This window comes from Pinus tabuliformis, chromosome 6 (genome assembly GCF_031772625.1).
Source record: "Pinus tabuliformis cultivar Carrire ecotype Pingquan chromosome 6, CPIR1, whole genome shotgun sequence".
Taxonomy (NCBI): Eukaryota; Viridiplantae; Streptophyta; class Pinopsida; order Pinales; family Pinaceae; genus Pinus; species Pinus tabuliformis.
The window spans coordinates 525,237,847-525,253,033 of NC_142292.1; the positions used below are offsets into that span (position 1 = coordinate 525,237,847).

The 15,187-nt window shown below is 37.2% G+C and overlaps 1 protein-coding gene across 3 annotated transcripts in view; it reads left to right on the forward strand.

Annotated features, from left to right (window-relative positions):
* Window positions 1-15,187, forward strand: part of LOC149259601 (Thioredoxin superfamily protein) — a 197,490-nt gene that overhangs the window by 104,255 nt on the left and 78,048 nt on the right. For all 3 annotated transcript variants that reach the window (XM_089418821.1, XM_089418811.1, XM_089418818.1), the window contains exons 5-6: window positions 8,091-8,132; window positions 14,866-14,939. In XM_089418821.1, coding sequence (XP_089274947.1) covers window positions 8,091-8,132; window positions 14,866-14,939 — 116 coding nt within the window. The remainder of the gene's footprint in view (window positions 1-8,090; window positions 8,133-14,865; window positions 14,940-15,187) is intronic.

Consider the following 15,187-nt stretch of genomic DNA (forward strand, 5'->3'; position numbering starts at 1 on the left):
TGCAAACTTGCTTGGATCCTTCAAGTACTCCTTTACTTTCAAATCAGAAATGATGACTATCAAAACTTCAATAATTATAACACCATGTCATGGGCATTGGAATGAATCTCTAGCATGCTAAAACAGCAGTGATAGACTTCCTTACATGTCCAAATACTTAGCAAACTGTATGGTGCTGGTCATATATACCATAGCATTTTACCATGACCTTTCAAGAGCCTTCCAACTACACACAGTTTCAGGAAAACCTCCAGGAGATTAGAGAATACTCGCTCCTGCTTCAGATGTATATGCAACAAATTATTAAGGAGATTTGACTCTTTGACAGTGATAAAATCTGCCAACAAAGGACAACTCGAACACAAACTGATAGAACTTGATTTGAAGATGCTTTGAAACCAACTTTTCCTCTTTGGATAAGCTACAACCAACTCAACTTCTTGAGATAGGCTCCTCTTTCTCTATTTTTTATTTTTTTATTTTTCAATGTGCAACACCATAAAACGTTCAACATTATACCATATCAATTCACATAGAAATGGCTCAAATAACATTGTAACCATACCTACACCAAAACGGACTCGCAGACAACATACCACCGTATTCCAACTCATATTCAAAGCATAAAATCATCATTTTAACCAGCAAACAAATCCCTACCGAGATGCCATTATACAATACGGTGATGTAGAGGATTGATAACTATACTTACGCACTGAGAGCCGAGAACACTCTGCCACTGAGCTCTTCCGAGACTACTGAGGCACTATTATGCCGAGACTATTGTGCCACTGTTATATCGAAGCCATTGTGCCATTTTGCAGAAATATTGAGAGTCAAGACAACATTATAACAAGATCGTAGTGAGTCTAATATTGTGATTGCAGAGGATGCATACTTTACAGAGAGTCGAGACAGACCAGTGATAGAGGGTGCATATAAAATGTGCGACTAGCCATTGCGATGTGCATATATCGCAGCGTAGATACGAGCCATACCATACAACGAGACGTATCATGCCATATGGAAGTGCCCAATCATATTGTGACGAGATCAATCGATGACCATTTGAGCGAGAGTCAAAACCTGTGCGGTACCAATTGAGCGAGAGGATAAACCACAGAGAATATGTTATATTCAATTGAGAATCAATTGTGTGAGGGTTGTGCAGAGGAGAACACTCCAATAGATGGTCATACAAGTGTATCTGACAAGTATTTGAGCGCAAATTTGAGTAGAGGTCACCAAGTAGGGCCTGAAATTGACCAAGAAAATGAGCACAGACAGGGTGTAGAACGTAGGTAAAATTACAGCCTGATTGTTATGTCAAGACTATGAATGAAACATAATTCGAAATTGTGCAACGGTTGAGCACATATAGGCTTTGGCAGAGGGCGTTTATGTTCCTTTGAAGAATTACTTGGACGCTCAGTACTTCGGAGAGATTGGAATTGGAACTCCAGCTCAGACTTTTACGGTCATATTTGATACCGGCAGCTCAAATCTTTGGGTGCCGTCTTCCAAATGTTACTTCTCGTTGGCTTGCTATTTCCATTCAAGGCATCCGAGTCAAGCACCTACAAAAAGAATGGAAAATCCTGTGATATTCAGTATGGAAGTGGTGCAATCTCTGGATTCTTGTCTCAAGATTCTGTCACAGTAGGGGACCTTGTTGTGAAAGACCAGGTCCTCAGTATTCTCTTGTTCAGACCACTCCAAAAATTAGGGTGAGAGAAATATAGTCTACTGGAAGTACTCTGGCGTTCATAAAATTTTAGCTATGGCAACCAAAACCGTTGGTGCAGCTTCCCGTTGTATGAGAAGCATCCTTACTTGCGTGCGCTCATATTCATCCTCTGTCCAATCAACTCTAAAACTAGTGTAAAACAACGCTTTGGCAATTGACAAAACAACGCTTTGAAACAACACTTATCAAGCTAGACAAATGTAAATTACTCCATCGATTGCGCTCACACAGAAGAGAAAGAACAAATCGATCTTGCTTCGCTCTCAAGCCAAAAGCTCAGCTCTGATTAATTATGCTTTCAGAATGGATTATTCTTCAGATATACATGGGGACATGGGAAATTAAACTGCTGGGTTCTACTCTTAACCCAAGTTTGACCCACGTACCGTCATTTCAAAAATTAAGAATCATTAAACTTCGTCAATTGACACCGCCTGCACATACGAATATACAGACGACTGCATATATACAGAAATCAAACTGCAAATATATTGAATGATTTTGTGATCGCCACGGCACCCAGCTTTTGCGTTAACCGTCTGGGCTCTTCAGGGCAGACAGAGTGCAATTCAGGGCAGCGCAGGTGTGGCAGAACGACAGAGGCGTTCAAGTTTAATGGCTATTCAAACACATTCAGTAATGCAGGTGAGAATAATCAGGTGAATTGTCAGGCAGTAGAGGCGTAGGTGTAATGACGCTCTTTTTTAAACGTATATGACAGTCAGAGAGCGATTATTGTATTCAGAAGAACAGGTAGGCATAATTAATGGAGCGTTACAGGTAATGAAGACTAGGCCAACACTATTCAAGGCAGCTCAGGCCGGTTGCTCAGGAATAACAACATCTCATTTTTTTAACTAAAGGATAAACCCTGAGGAAGAAAACTACACAGGCCACACATCATGGCTCCGATACCATGTTAAACACACATGGACAACAAGAGAGATATGAAAGATAAAACATGCAATACAATTCTTATTAACAAGAGATATACATTTATAGTACATTGTGTGACCGTTGGGTTTCACATCCCAAGGTCTCTTGGACTCCTTTTGTCCATTCGGCTTCCACACTAACCCATTTAGGATTAGGTGTCCAACATTTTATTTAGAATTTTGTTCTATAGTTTAGATTTTTAGACTTTAGTTTTGTTTTGTTTTAAACTTGGAATTTTTATAAAAATTATTTTTTTTTGAAAAAGATTAACTAAAAAAATTGAAAATTCCTTTTAAAGTCTTTTTTTGTTGTGGTAGAGTTAAATGTGCTTAAATGTTTATATCTGGAGATTAACTATTTGAATCTGGTTAGCATTGTACGTTTATTGAATATCTTGCATTGCTCAGCTTATTTGATGATAAATGATTGTTAAACGTGGAATTACAAAGTTAATATTTCTGCAGCATTTGATAAACAATTATTTAATCATTAACACCATAAGGCATTGGTACATCAATTTCTAAAACCAATCAGGTGCTAATATGCGTTGCTGTGTCTCCCCAGCTAGCTGCTTTCAGTTGGTATTCCTTTATCCCAAAGGGTCTACCTCCCTTAGCCTAGGGAGACAGCTAAAACGGAGAAATCGGGGATCAGGGTGATAGCCCCCGGCCTGAGCGTTGTCGTGGTGCTTAGACACTTTGTGCGACAACACATACAATTCTTTATCATATGTGGGATAATTAACTACTGCAGAAGTAAATGTCTCGAATGATAACATATGGGTTTACCGTGTTGCATCAACACTGCTCCCATGGCATAGTCACTGGCATCTGTCTCAATCTCAAATGAATGTTGAAGATTTGGCAGTGCTGGTACTGGTGCTGTACTAATTTTTTCTTTTAAGGTGTCGAAGGCTCTCTGCTATTTGCTTCCCCACTTAAACACATGTTTCAATCCTGTTAAAGCATGTAATGGAGTTGCAATCAATGAAAAGCTAGCAATAAACTTTCTCTAGTATTGTGCTGCCCCTGGGAAACTCCTAACCTCTGTCGCAGATTTGGGTTTAGGCCAGTTCACAATGACTTCAACCTTAGAGGGATCTATCTTCAATTCACCACCCCCTACAATATGACCCAAATAATTTAAAGATGTTTTGCCAAACTCACATTTTGACAGTTTTACATAGAGATTTTCTCTTTTTAAAACATCTAGAGTCTGCCTTACATGCTTTACATGGTCCTCCCATGTCTTACTAAAAACAAGAATGTCATCTAAATAAACAATTACAAAATCATCAATAAAAGGTCTGAGTACATCATTCATAACTCTCATAAACGTAGCAGGAGCATTAGTTAAGCCAAAAGGCATAACCAACCATTCATACAGTCCTTGCTTTGTCTTGAAAGCAGTCTTCCATGCATCTTGTTCTGCAACTCTGACCTGATGATAGCCACTCCGCAAGTCTAACTTAGAAAAGTAAACTGCTTCTTTCAATTGATCTAATAGATCATCAATACGAGGAAGAGGATAACCATTTTTGATCGTTATTTTATTCAGTGCTCTATAATCAATGCACATTCTGCACGATCCATCTTTTTTTTTCACTAGCACGATTGGAGATCCACATGATGATGTGCTTGGTCATATAAACTCTTTTTTGAGCTACTCCTGTACCTGCTTCTTTATCTAAGCATTCTCTAACGCTGACAACCTGTACATTCCAATGTTAGGTAATGGAGCATCTTGCTGCAAACAAATATCATGTACTATTTCTCGCTTGGGTGGCAGACCTTTTGGTTCTTGAAATAGAACATCATACTCTGAAACAACTTTAACTAAATCAACTTTCTATTTAGAATCACAACCTTCAAATGCATTGGATTTTTCAGGATCCTTTGCCTTTACAACCATTAGTAAAAACTGCTTACTTGAAATTCACAATTCTTTTCATATGTCCTGAGTTTACGAGAGAATAGTTATTTTTGAATTTATGAGCTCTTACAATATATTCTATTCCATCTTTAGTAAGTTGATACTTATTTTCAGCTCTATAGAAGATAGCTTTCCTATCATACAAGTATGGACTTCCCAAAACAATACCACATATATCCAAGGGAACTATATCTAACTCAACCTCATCTACAAATGTTGATCCAATAGCAAACCTAAGTTTACATTGTCTCATTACTTGTAGCTTTGTTTTATCACACACCCAACCTAATGGATATGGCTTCATGAGGCAAAGGATTTCATGAGGTCATCCTGATCCGGTCCAGAAGGGTCCAAGGCCGCCATGGTCAGGGAAGGGAAGGACTGGGCGACCTAGCAGCAGAGCTGCTAGGCGCAGAAGCGGACTGGACAAAGGGAATTTTAAATTTAATTTTTTTTAATGTATTTACAATTTAATTTTTAATTGTTTATAAATAATATTAATATATTATAATTTGATTTTTAAATGCAGTTGCAAGTTACTCTATACCATTATCATAATGGAACCATCACAAGATTCACAACATGAGCATGGTGAAGGGGAAATCATCAAAACAGATCCAAAATCTCCTCTGTGGCAGTATGTGGAGATTATTGGAAAAAATCCCGGAGGTGGTTCATTTAAATGGAAGTGCAATGAATGCCAAGATATAAAAAATGGCTCATATACTAGAGTGAAGGCCCATCTCACCGGTCAAACTAACACAGGGGTGCAAGTATGCACCGGGCCAAAAGATGCAAATGGCAAACCTGGCCAAGGTTTGAGTCCTGGAAAAATGAAATTCTATGCATCTTTGCAAGAAGCTGCTGATAGGAAACTTGCTAAGGGAAAACACCCTGTGCAAAGTTCTACAACTAGGGCTCCATTGCCATCTAGGCCTGTTGCTACATCTAATAAAAGGGCCACTCTAGGCCCTCTTGAAGCGTGTTTCAATAATCAAGGTAGAGACATCGCTGATGAACATGTAGCTCGTTGCATCTATGCAAATGGGCTATCATTCAATTTGGTGCGTTCCCCTTACTGGCAACAAATGATTAAGGCAGTTAATGAAGCGCCAAAGGGGTACAAAAGCCCTGGATATGAAAAGGTCCGCACTACCTTGTTGGCATCAGAAAGGCAATCCGTGGATAGACAGCTACAGGCAATCCGGGATACATGGGCAGAAACAGGGGTGTCCATCATTTCTGATGGATGGAGAGACCAAAGAAACCGCCCATTAATTAATGTTGTTGCAGTATGCCCCCAAGGGGCAATGTTTTTGAAGGCTGTTGATTGCAGTGGAATAGAGAAAGATGCATCTTTCATATCCACAATTCTTATTGATGCAATAGAAAGTGTGGGGCCACATAATGTTGTCCAAGTCATTACGGACAACGCACAGGTTTGTAAAGCTGCAGGTTTGATTGTGGAGGGTCGATATGACCACATCTTTTGGACTCCATGTGCAGTCCATTCATTGAACCTGATGCTTGCCAAGATTGGTGAGATTGAATGGATTAATGAAATATATGTAGCATCAAAAGAAATCCAAATGTTCATAACAAATCATTCAATGTCCCAAGCCATTTATCGGGGTTTTGCAAAGTTGGAGCTACTGAAGGTAATTTTTTTAATCAATACTATTTGTATTAGAAATAATGAAATTCTTATTTTTAATTACAAATTTATATATGGTTTCTCATTTGAGATTTGGCCTTTTGAAACTTATAGGTTGCTGAAACTCGTTTTGCCTCCCACACTCTTGTCATAAAGAGACTTGTGGAGGTGAGACAAGCACTACAAGCAATGGTCATTGACCCTCTTTGGGAATCATGGAGGACTTCCACTTCTGATAGAGGGCAAAAAATCAAGTCCATCATTCTTGATGATGCATGGTGGGACAAGGTTCAATATCTTCTACGGTTCACTGAACCAATCTTGACCTTGATCAGGGCATTTGATACAGATACACCTTGCTTGGGGGAAGTTTATGAAAACATTGATAGTATGTTGGAGAGGATAAGGGAAATTATCAGGGCAAGTGAAAATGACCCTCATGAAACATTCTATTATTTAGTGAAGGACATAGTTACAGAAAGGTGGAACAAAATGACCACGCCATTACACCTTCTGGCATATGCATTGCACCCTAAATACTATCATTCTAAAACTTTGTCTTTACCTGGTAGAGCAGCACCAAACAAAGATTCTGAAGTGGTACAAGGATACAAGACAGCCTTGAAGAAAATTTATAGAGATATGGGAGTTGCAATGGAAGTCCGCCAAGAATTTGGAGGGTTTGTACAGTCTACTGGTAGCTTTTCAGATCCAGTAGCTATGGATGATCGAGGACATCTTGATCCTATTACTTGGTGGGGCTTCCATGGTGGGGATAGCATTCATCTGTCTACTCTAGCCACTAGGTTGTTATCACAGGTTGCTAGTTCCTCATCAGCTGAGAGGAATTGGAGTACATATGGCTTCATCCATTCAGTGAAGCGAAACAGGTTGGGAGCGGCAAAGGCTGAGGACCTTGTTTATGTTCATTCCAACCTCCGTCTTCTATCACATGTTGAACCAGAGTATAAAAACGGTCCGAGCAGGATGTGGGATGTGGAGCCTGAGATCTCTGACTTGAACCTGACACTGAATGCCATGACTCACCTCAACCTACTTGAGGATATTGTTCCACCACCAGTCCAGCCTACTGATGCAACTTCCTACATTCCAGGACCCCCATCATCTATTCATGATGTAGAGTTGCAATATGCAGAAGATATAGATCCATTTGAGGATATGTAAATGTATTTACTATTATCATTCATGATATTATGAATCATGATCCTTGGACCTTTTTGTTACTTTGTATGAGGGACGATGCACCATTTCAATGTTTTAACTTTTAATCTTCATATTTATGATTTTATGATTTATCATTCAATGTTCTAAAAATGTTTGATGGTTTCATGGAATATTTGATTTTTTAGCTTTAAGGTGTTTTTTAAAAGTTTAAATATATATATATATATATATATATATATTGATTGTACGTGACGTATCCTTGCCGTATCCGGATCTTAGATTTTCAAAAAACTAGCGGATCCGGATCCGGATCCGTATCCGTATCCGTATCCGTATCCTGGTAACTTAGGTCATATGTTTGAAGCTTTGAATTTGAATGTATTAGCACTTTTCTTGGATTGTTTTCTGCCTGTTAATACCTTCCTGTCTTGTTGTATTTCAAGAGAAAATTATCCAACACTGCCTCATGTTAAGAGTTAGATCTGTAAAAATTTTCTTAGGCTTTACCATGCTTATTATTTTTATTGATTGTTGCTTTGTGTCAGTTATTAGATCATTGATAATGATCGGAGATGATATAATATTTCTTTGTTCATTTTACTTAGTCATCATAACCCATTGTTTGTTTTGGTACAGTTATATTTTTGTTATGCCAGCAACCACCCTACAGTGGGCAAGGTATGAAATGATCTATTGTAATATTTCATAGAATGTTCAATATTCACTTTATTCAATAATCTATAGTGGTCAGTAGGATGCAAAATCTTTTCAACAGTGGTGGTTTTCCATGTTCATGAACATTTATGATTTATCTTGTTGAAAGCATCAGTTTTCTGCAGGATTAACATCAAGACAATTACATATTTACCAATAACCGGTATAGATTCTAAGACACGAAAATAAACGTTGAATGAAAATGAAAATTGATGTTTATAAGTTATAACTCTATAATGTTTTTGTTTCCCTTGAAACAGTAGAAGAGTCTTGTTAGTTATCTTTCTTTTTATCATTTTACGTGTCTATTTTTATTTTTGAAGATTAGATTTCGGATGGCTTTTGAAAAAAACAAAAAGTTACCAGTCTTTCACTGGTGAGATCATTAAAGAAGACTGGACTAAGTTCTGTATGTGAAGAATTCTACATGCTCAGGGTTGTTGATATAGTATCCTTATTTGATAAAATGTTGTATAATTCCTCATAAATTGCAAGTGCAAAAACTTGTGTACTTGGGGTTTCTTTCTAGTCTCATCCCATGGAAGGGTTTGACTTTGATTCATCTGAAATGTAAGCATTGCATAACAAACCGATGGGATTGTTTTGTCTTTATAAAGTTAATGGTGCAACTGTTTGTTCAATTGTTGCCATGGGTTAAGGGATTATAAGAAATGATTATTAAGTTCATCTGTGAGTTTTGCATAAATTCATTCTTTGTAGTGGTTAAAATAGATCAACAATTTTCCACTCAAACCTGAAAACAACATCAACTCCAGGTCAGCATTTTCATTCTTGTGAATTTTACAAATAGGATACCGATTTCATTACCACCTGTAGGGTGACACTGTTATCATAAACTTTTTCATCATTGTGTGGTTTGTAATATTGCATTTTTCTGATTTTTAACTGGTCTCTTCTTAATGGTTTCTAGATCACAAGGATGGGTCCCACCTTACACCTATCTTACATCATGACTGACCTTGTCTGAAGGAATGTTTTGGCACATATTCATTGCCACATGGATGCACTTTGTCTACAACGGATATTTTAGTAATGCCTGGTGAGGATTGTAACCGTTTTGTTGGAACAGTCATTTGTGGGATGCCTAGGAATAAACTAGATTCCCTATACAAACAGATCAAGCTGTTCCATAGCTTGTGTCATTGTTGGTACTTTGTTTCACCAGCATTCTGTTATGAACATAATACAATGGTTGAATTCAATTACGAAAGCAGGTGAGCATACCTCCAAATGATCCATGACCAGAAATAGAGAAGAGGCTGAAGACCACATCCTGCAGATTGACTTTTATCAATACACAGGTGAATCTTGCAATCACATTCTGTGACGTGTTTTCTGATTCGCCTTTGATGTGGGCTTCAATTTGACCTGCAACCGTCAATGAATTTTTTCTATTCTAGCATGCTATCTGTGACTTAATTGTCCAGTGTTACACGGATCATCCCTCTTCGCAGTTTATTTTCTCCAATTCTCTTGTAGCTTGCTTTGGATATAAGTGGCAAATAAAACCTATGTTGTGTTTTAAAGTGTTCTACTCCATGCACCATAATTTAAATTCTAATATCCCCACACTTTGGATACAGCTTCTCTCTCTCTCAATCAGTGCATGGAACAGAGAACATATCATGGATCATACTTAATCATATTAAATAGTGAGATCCATCTCCAAATGTTTTATGCATGAGCATTGAATGGAGTGCTTCTACCGTCATTCGAATGATACTGAATCTGTGATTGTGTACATCAACAGGTTGTACTTTCTATCATGATGGAGGCAGTGGCCTGCCTCATTGGAAAGGATTAGGGGAGACACATGCTTCACTCATTATGGACATAGTGATGCAGATTGCGTCATGATTTCAGCCAATAGCATTGAGAAAATCACGAACTTCACAATCTGCAACTGCCATAAAGAAACAACTTTAGATCATGACCCTTTGTTTCTGGATTTAAGTGGCAAATTGGGATTAAAAAATAAGCAACAAACCAAAATACAAGCACCTTAGAAAGCAATAGCTTTCGTGAAGAAAATGCTGAAATATTTAAGAGAGAAATTGAGGAAATCACTGTGCAACTGGGTTTGATGAGTACAACAATAAGAATAGATGGCAAATATGGGAGCTGATGGGGCCTATTACCGCAAAATCTAGTGCTATAGTGCAAAGCCTCATTAAGCAATCTAGATTAGGAGCAACAATGGGATTAGCTACTACTGTCACCTTAGCAACTATTTCCCTGCTGTTCTATGGTCGGATGTTATCCCTATAGAGAAGGCTTCTGCAGAAGATATCAGGGATCAAGTAACTTAGGCTAAATACCCCCTCACGATTCTACTACTAGATTCACCTAATAATAGATATTCAATAATTAGGGTTTTGGGTGAGATAAGATGTAACTTGAAGACAACAAGTTTCAAGGACACAATGGCTAAATCTAGAGGGCTTAGCAAGTTTTGGAAAGGCTCAAATAGGTTCATGTTATCTTTTGATTCCAAAATGCTGTTATAAACTTGGGTTTTAATTAGCACAATTACAACATGCAAATATTTATAACAATAACAAAATAGCCATAAATTAATAATAGACAAGTGAGAAACAAGGGCTACTTAATGAGTAGGCCAGGAAAGATTACAACAATTTTCAATGGGTGGAAACACATAAAGCAACAATTAAAACCCTATACGTCAGCCCCAATTAATGGCTGAAAAATGCATTAAAATTAATATTTATACTTTTCCAATTTAGTGCATGTGAAGTATAACCCTAGGGTTATAAAGTCTAAGTTAAATAATGCTGAAAATTGTGGATTTTGTCGTAACCTAACCCTAATTTACCCTAAAAAACATAAAAAAGGAAATTTGGGGTTTTGTTTTTATAGGATCAGCACAAGAGTAGACTAATGCCTTTCTTAATGAAGGGCTAATGGAGTCTAAGGCAAAAATCTATGGGAGAGGTATGATGGAAGAAGGGAAAGAGAGAAATCTACAATTAGGTTTCTCAACTCCTAAAACCTTAGCGCCTTTCAATGAACTTGGAGACAATATGGGAGAAAGCTATACTTAGGTTCTTCAATAGAAACTTGATGATAATCTCGTCAAGGAGATGTTAAAGGCATAAAACATTCAACATAATTTTTGCGAAAATTTTAATGAAACCCCAATTCTACAACAAATACAAATGGAAAAATAGACTTACTTAGCTATAAATTTGCACAAAATCACCATATAAATACTGTTCATCATCCAAGAGAAAGAACCATCCAATCACAATATCCCCCCAAAGACAATTTGCTCATTTAATGCTCCATAATGACCAAAGGAAAGGAGACAAGCTAGTGCACACTTTGTCAAGTGTGAGTGTGACAATGATTCAAAAATAATTCGATTTCCCTCTATTTATACGAGGGAAACCAAGTTGAATTATCCTTAATTTAGACTAAATTCCATAAAATAATATAAAATGTGATTACAGGTTGGATATATATTTAATATATGTTGTCTTTTTGTAGTCTTTGGCCTATAGAGCTTTAGGATGTCTGGTTCTCTGAAGCAATTTTTTGGAATGCCAAGTTAGATAGACATCGAACAACAAAATGTATATATTTTTATCCCATAAATATATACAATTTTTTCATTTGAAAAAAAAAGATGGATAGATTACAAGTAGACCCCCAAAAATGGCTATCTCAATTCCTAACCGTAAAAAACAAACCTTTTTTAACTCACAAATGTGAGCTAAAAAGGCCTCCAAGGGTGATGCCATCCTCTAAAAAGTCCGTTTCTCATCAAAATATGCCATGGATGACTCAAGAAGGTTATCCTCACTCCAAAAGCCATATCTCCCCATCAAAAGGTGTCCAATCAACATGCAAAAGCAACCTCAACAATGCGCCGTCATCAAAATAAGTCAACATATTCAATCCAAGCCACTTGAAACAAAAGTCATGGAGCTAGGGCATGATGTCATCATGCTATGTAATGTACCATACCCTTTAGAGGGATTTCAAATCACCATCATCATCAAAGCATCATAGAAAGAAGGCAATGTCCATCAAGAAGGTGCAATGCTAGCATGGGGGCATCCTGCCATCTCTGGGGTACATAATCTTTCTAAGAAATGCCTTGGCCCAGTGTGCAACATTTTAGGTCCTAGAGGGAGAGGAGAGTGTCATCGATTGTGTTGGATACAACCCAAGGTCAACACTCCTCAATAGGTGGTCAACATCTTGGCTTTGGTGCCCAGTGAAGTAATCAAATGGAGCTAGACATCCTTTTTGAAGTGCCAGAGAAGCAACATACAATCCCACAAAGATTGGCAATTGTATGTGGGAGCACACATATGAAACACGCTCACAAAATCAAGTGAGATTATCATCATAGGTGCAAGAACCCTAGGAGTATTAGAGGGCCATATTTAATGTATAAAGGCATCGAAGTACTTCACACAAACACCATCTTCAAATGTCTTCTTAACTTATGATTTGTAAATAAGTTGTTGGAAATACTAAGAGGGGGTGAATTTATTTCTCTTCAATTAGTTGGATATAATGGAGAGATGGAAAGTGTTAAGTATGGATGGCCATGGATACGCAACACTAGTCAGAGCCTAGGGGAGAATAATGCATTCACCCATGGGGCCATGCTGATTTGGCTAGGGGTGAATGGCCCTGGGCAGTCTTTCTCCCATTAGCTCTGGTGTTTGGTTCGAGGAGATTGGCCCATGGTACTCATATTGCCTGCTCCGAGATGGAGTGATCTATTTTTTATAGAGCTGGTTTGACTAGTGTTGACAGCATCAGTTTGACCAGGTTTGACTGGAAAGTTGCCTTGTAATATTGGCACATATTTCTAGACAAATTCTAATTGGTAAACCTTGCTGAAAAGACAATTTCTCCTCAAGAAAAGATTGTTGGGTTTTCACTGAATTGGATTTCCTAGGTGAAAAATAATGTCTATTGTTCATGGCTCTCTTTCTATGATCTTTATTGTTTTTGCTGCATTTACGGTTGAGGTTTTCTGAGTATATTATTTAATGATTACAGTGGCATGAAAAATATTGTTTAAAAGTTCACTAGGAAGTAATTATCAGATTAGAAAATTGTATTCTAGTATACATCCTATAGAATTTGAACACCATGAAAATTGAAATGACTTAGGATGTTTGAGAGTGGTTACGACCTCATTGGATTTCATATGGAGAAAATAGAATTTTAGATCTCACTCAACATCCAGCAACATTTCCATTGTATTTTTTCATGTACAAGGGTATGGAACTAGTATTTAATCAAGAGCACCAAGCCCTCTATGTACCTTGATGTTAGTGGTATTTTTTGTCGAACTCCTCTATCACGACCCTACTAAAAATGTACCCATCACTCAAACAAAATCTTGACTTGACATGTTACGTGTTTTCTATCTTATTTTAATTTTTAATGCTTAGAGGGTGATATTGATGACGAAGATCCCAATATAGGCAATGCTTCTGATGATATGTAGGTATTTGTTGTAGCATGATTTTTTTGGATGCATGAGGCCATCTAGAGCCTGCTTGTTGTTGTATTTACTATTTTCAGTCCAGAGCTTGATTGCAGTCAATGCTATTTTGGTTATGTGCACCCCTACATGCTATATAAATGAGAACATTTGCTTATTTCTGTAAATGGTTTGGATTCATTTGGATGCACATGAATATATATGCTTTTATTTATAATTTGAATATTTAATGTGCTTTTGGTCAACCAGTTTTTTGGTTTGATTTTTTTACTGGTTCCAATCCGGTTCCAACTGGTTCCCGGTTCAGAGGGTTTTCCGGTTCGATCACTGGTTCAGTTCCAACAACATTGGTTGGAATAGGACACAAAGCCTTTTACAAAACTTAATGTATTTTTTGTAATTGTGTAATGTAAGATTTGTTTCTTGCAAAACAAGGAAAATGATTATCTAAAACTGCTTCAGATTATATGGTGGTCTAAAACACAGTCAGCAAATCATTAGGTGCTTAGATACTAAGTGAGCACACTTTAATTCTTGATTGTACTTTATCTAGGAATCTAGTACATTTTGTATTCATTGAATAAAGTTAATCTGTGGATGGTCTTGAAGATAGTCATGTACTCAATCAAATAAAATAAGGTTCTCATAGCCTACACAAGTAAACTGCAAATGTTCCAAAGTGAATTTTTGTGTGAAGAAGAGTTAAATAGCTTGAACTCTGGAGTGGAAATAGTACATTAGCACAGCAAGTCATATAAGGACTGGTTGAATCTAGGCTGCCTTTTTATTCAGTCGTGGAAATGAATTTAGATATAGATTTGAGGTTCCCTGAAGCTATAGACATGCTCAGATACTTGTTTATACGAAAGTCAGTGGCCCACCATCTTTCTATGTGATAGCTTGGGTAACAAATGCATCGTATGAATGGTGCCACTGTTTAACATGTAGCTCTATGCTTATTGTCCATTCATTTGTCATAGAGTAAAGTATTCTAGTTTCAAGTTTTGGAATTCATAATTGTAGGCTGTATGGATATATCCATTGTAGCTATGCATTCTTTTTTGCAAGTTCAGTTCTTTAAGATCCTTTTAGCAGTTTAGATAAATATTAAAGGTTTTAAATACAAGTGAAATATCGAAATCTGGATTAGGAAAATATCAATGAACATTATTTTTGCCTTTTTAGGGAATGTCAAGCATTTGACCCCGCTGCAGTTAGAGACTATCCTGACAGAAGGGAGCACCTCGCAGTTATGGCTGGTTTGTTTCCAATACCATTGATTATTAATAATTTTAAGAATATTCAGTTCAAGCATTTTGTATATGCTTATGCTTTAGGTTATTTCTCTGTTTCAGTGGTTTAGTTTATTTGTTTTATATTTCGGTTTTTAGAAGTTGCTTCTGCACTCCCCCATTGTGTTAGGGCTGAGTTGTATTTTGAGTCCCATTGACCTACTTTTTGATCATTAGTGGACATTAATAAATTTATCTTATCTAAGACTATTTCC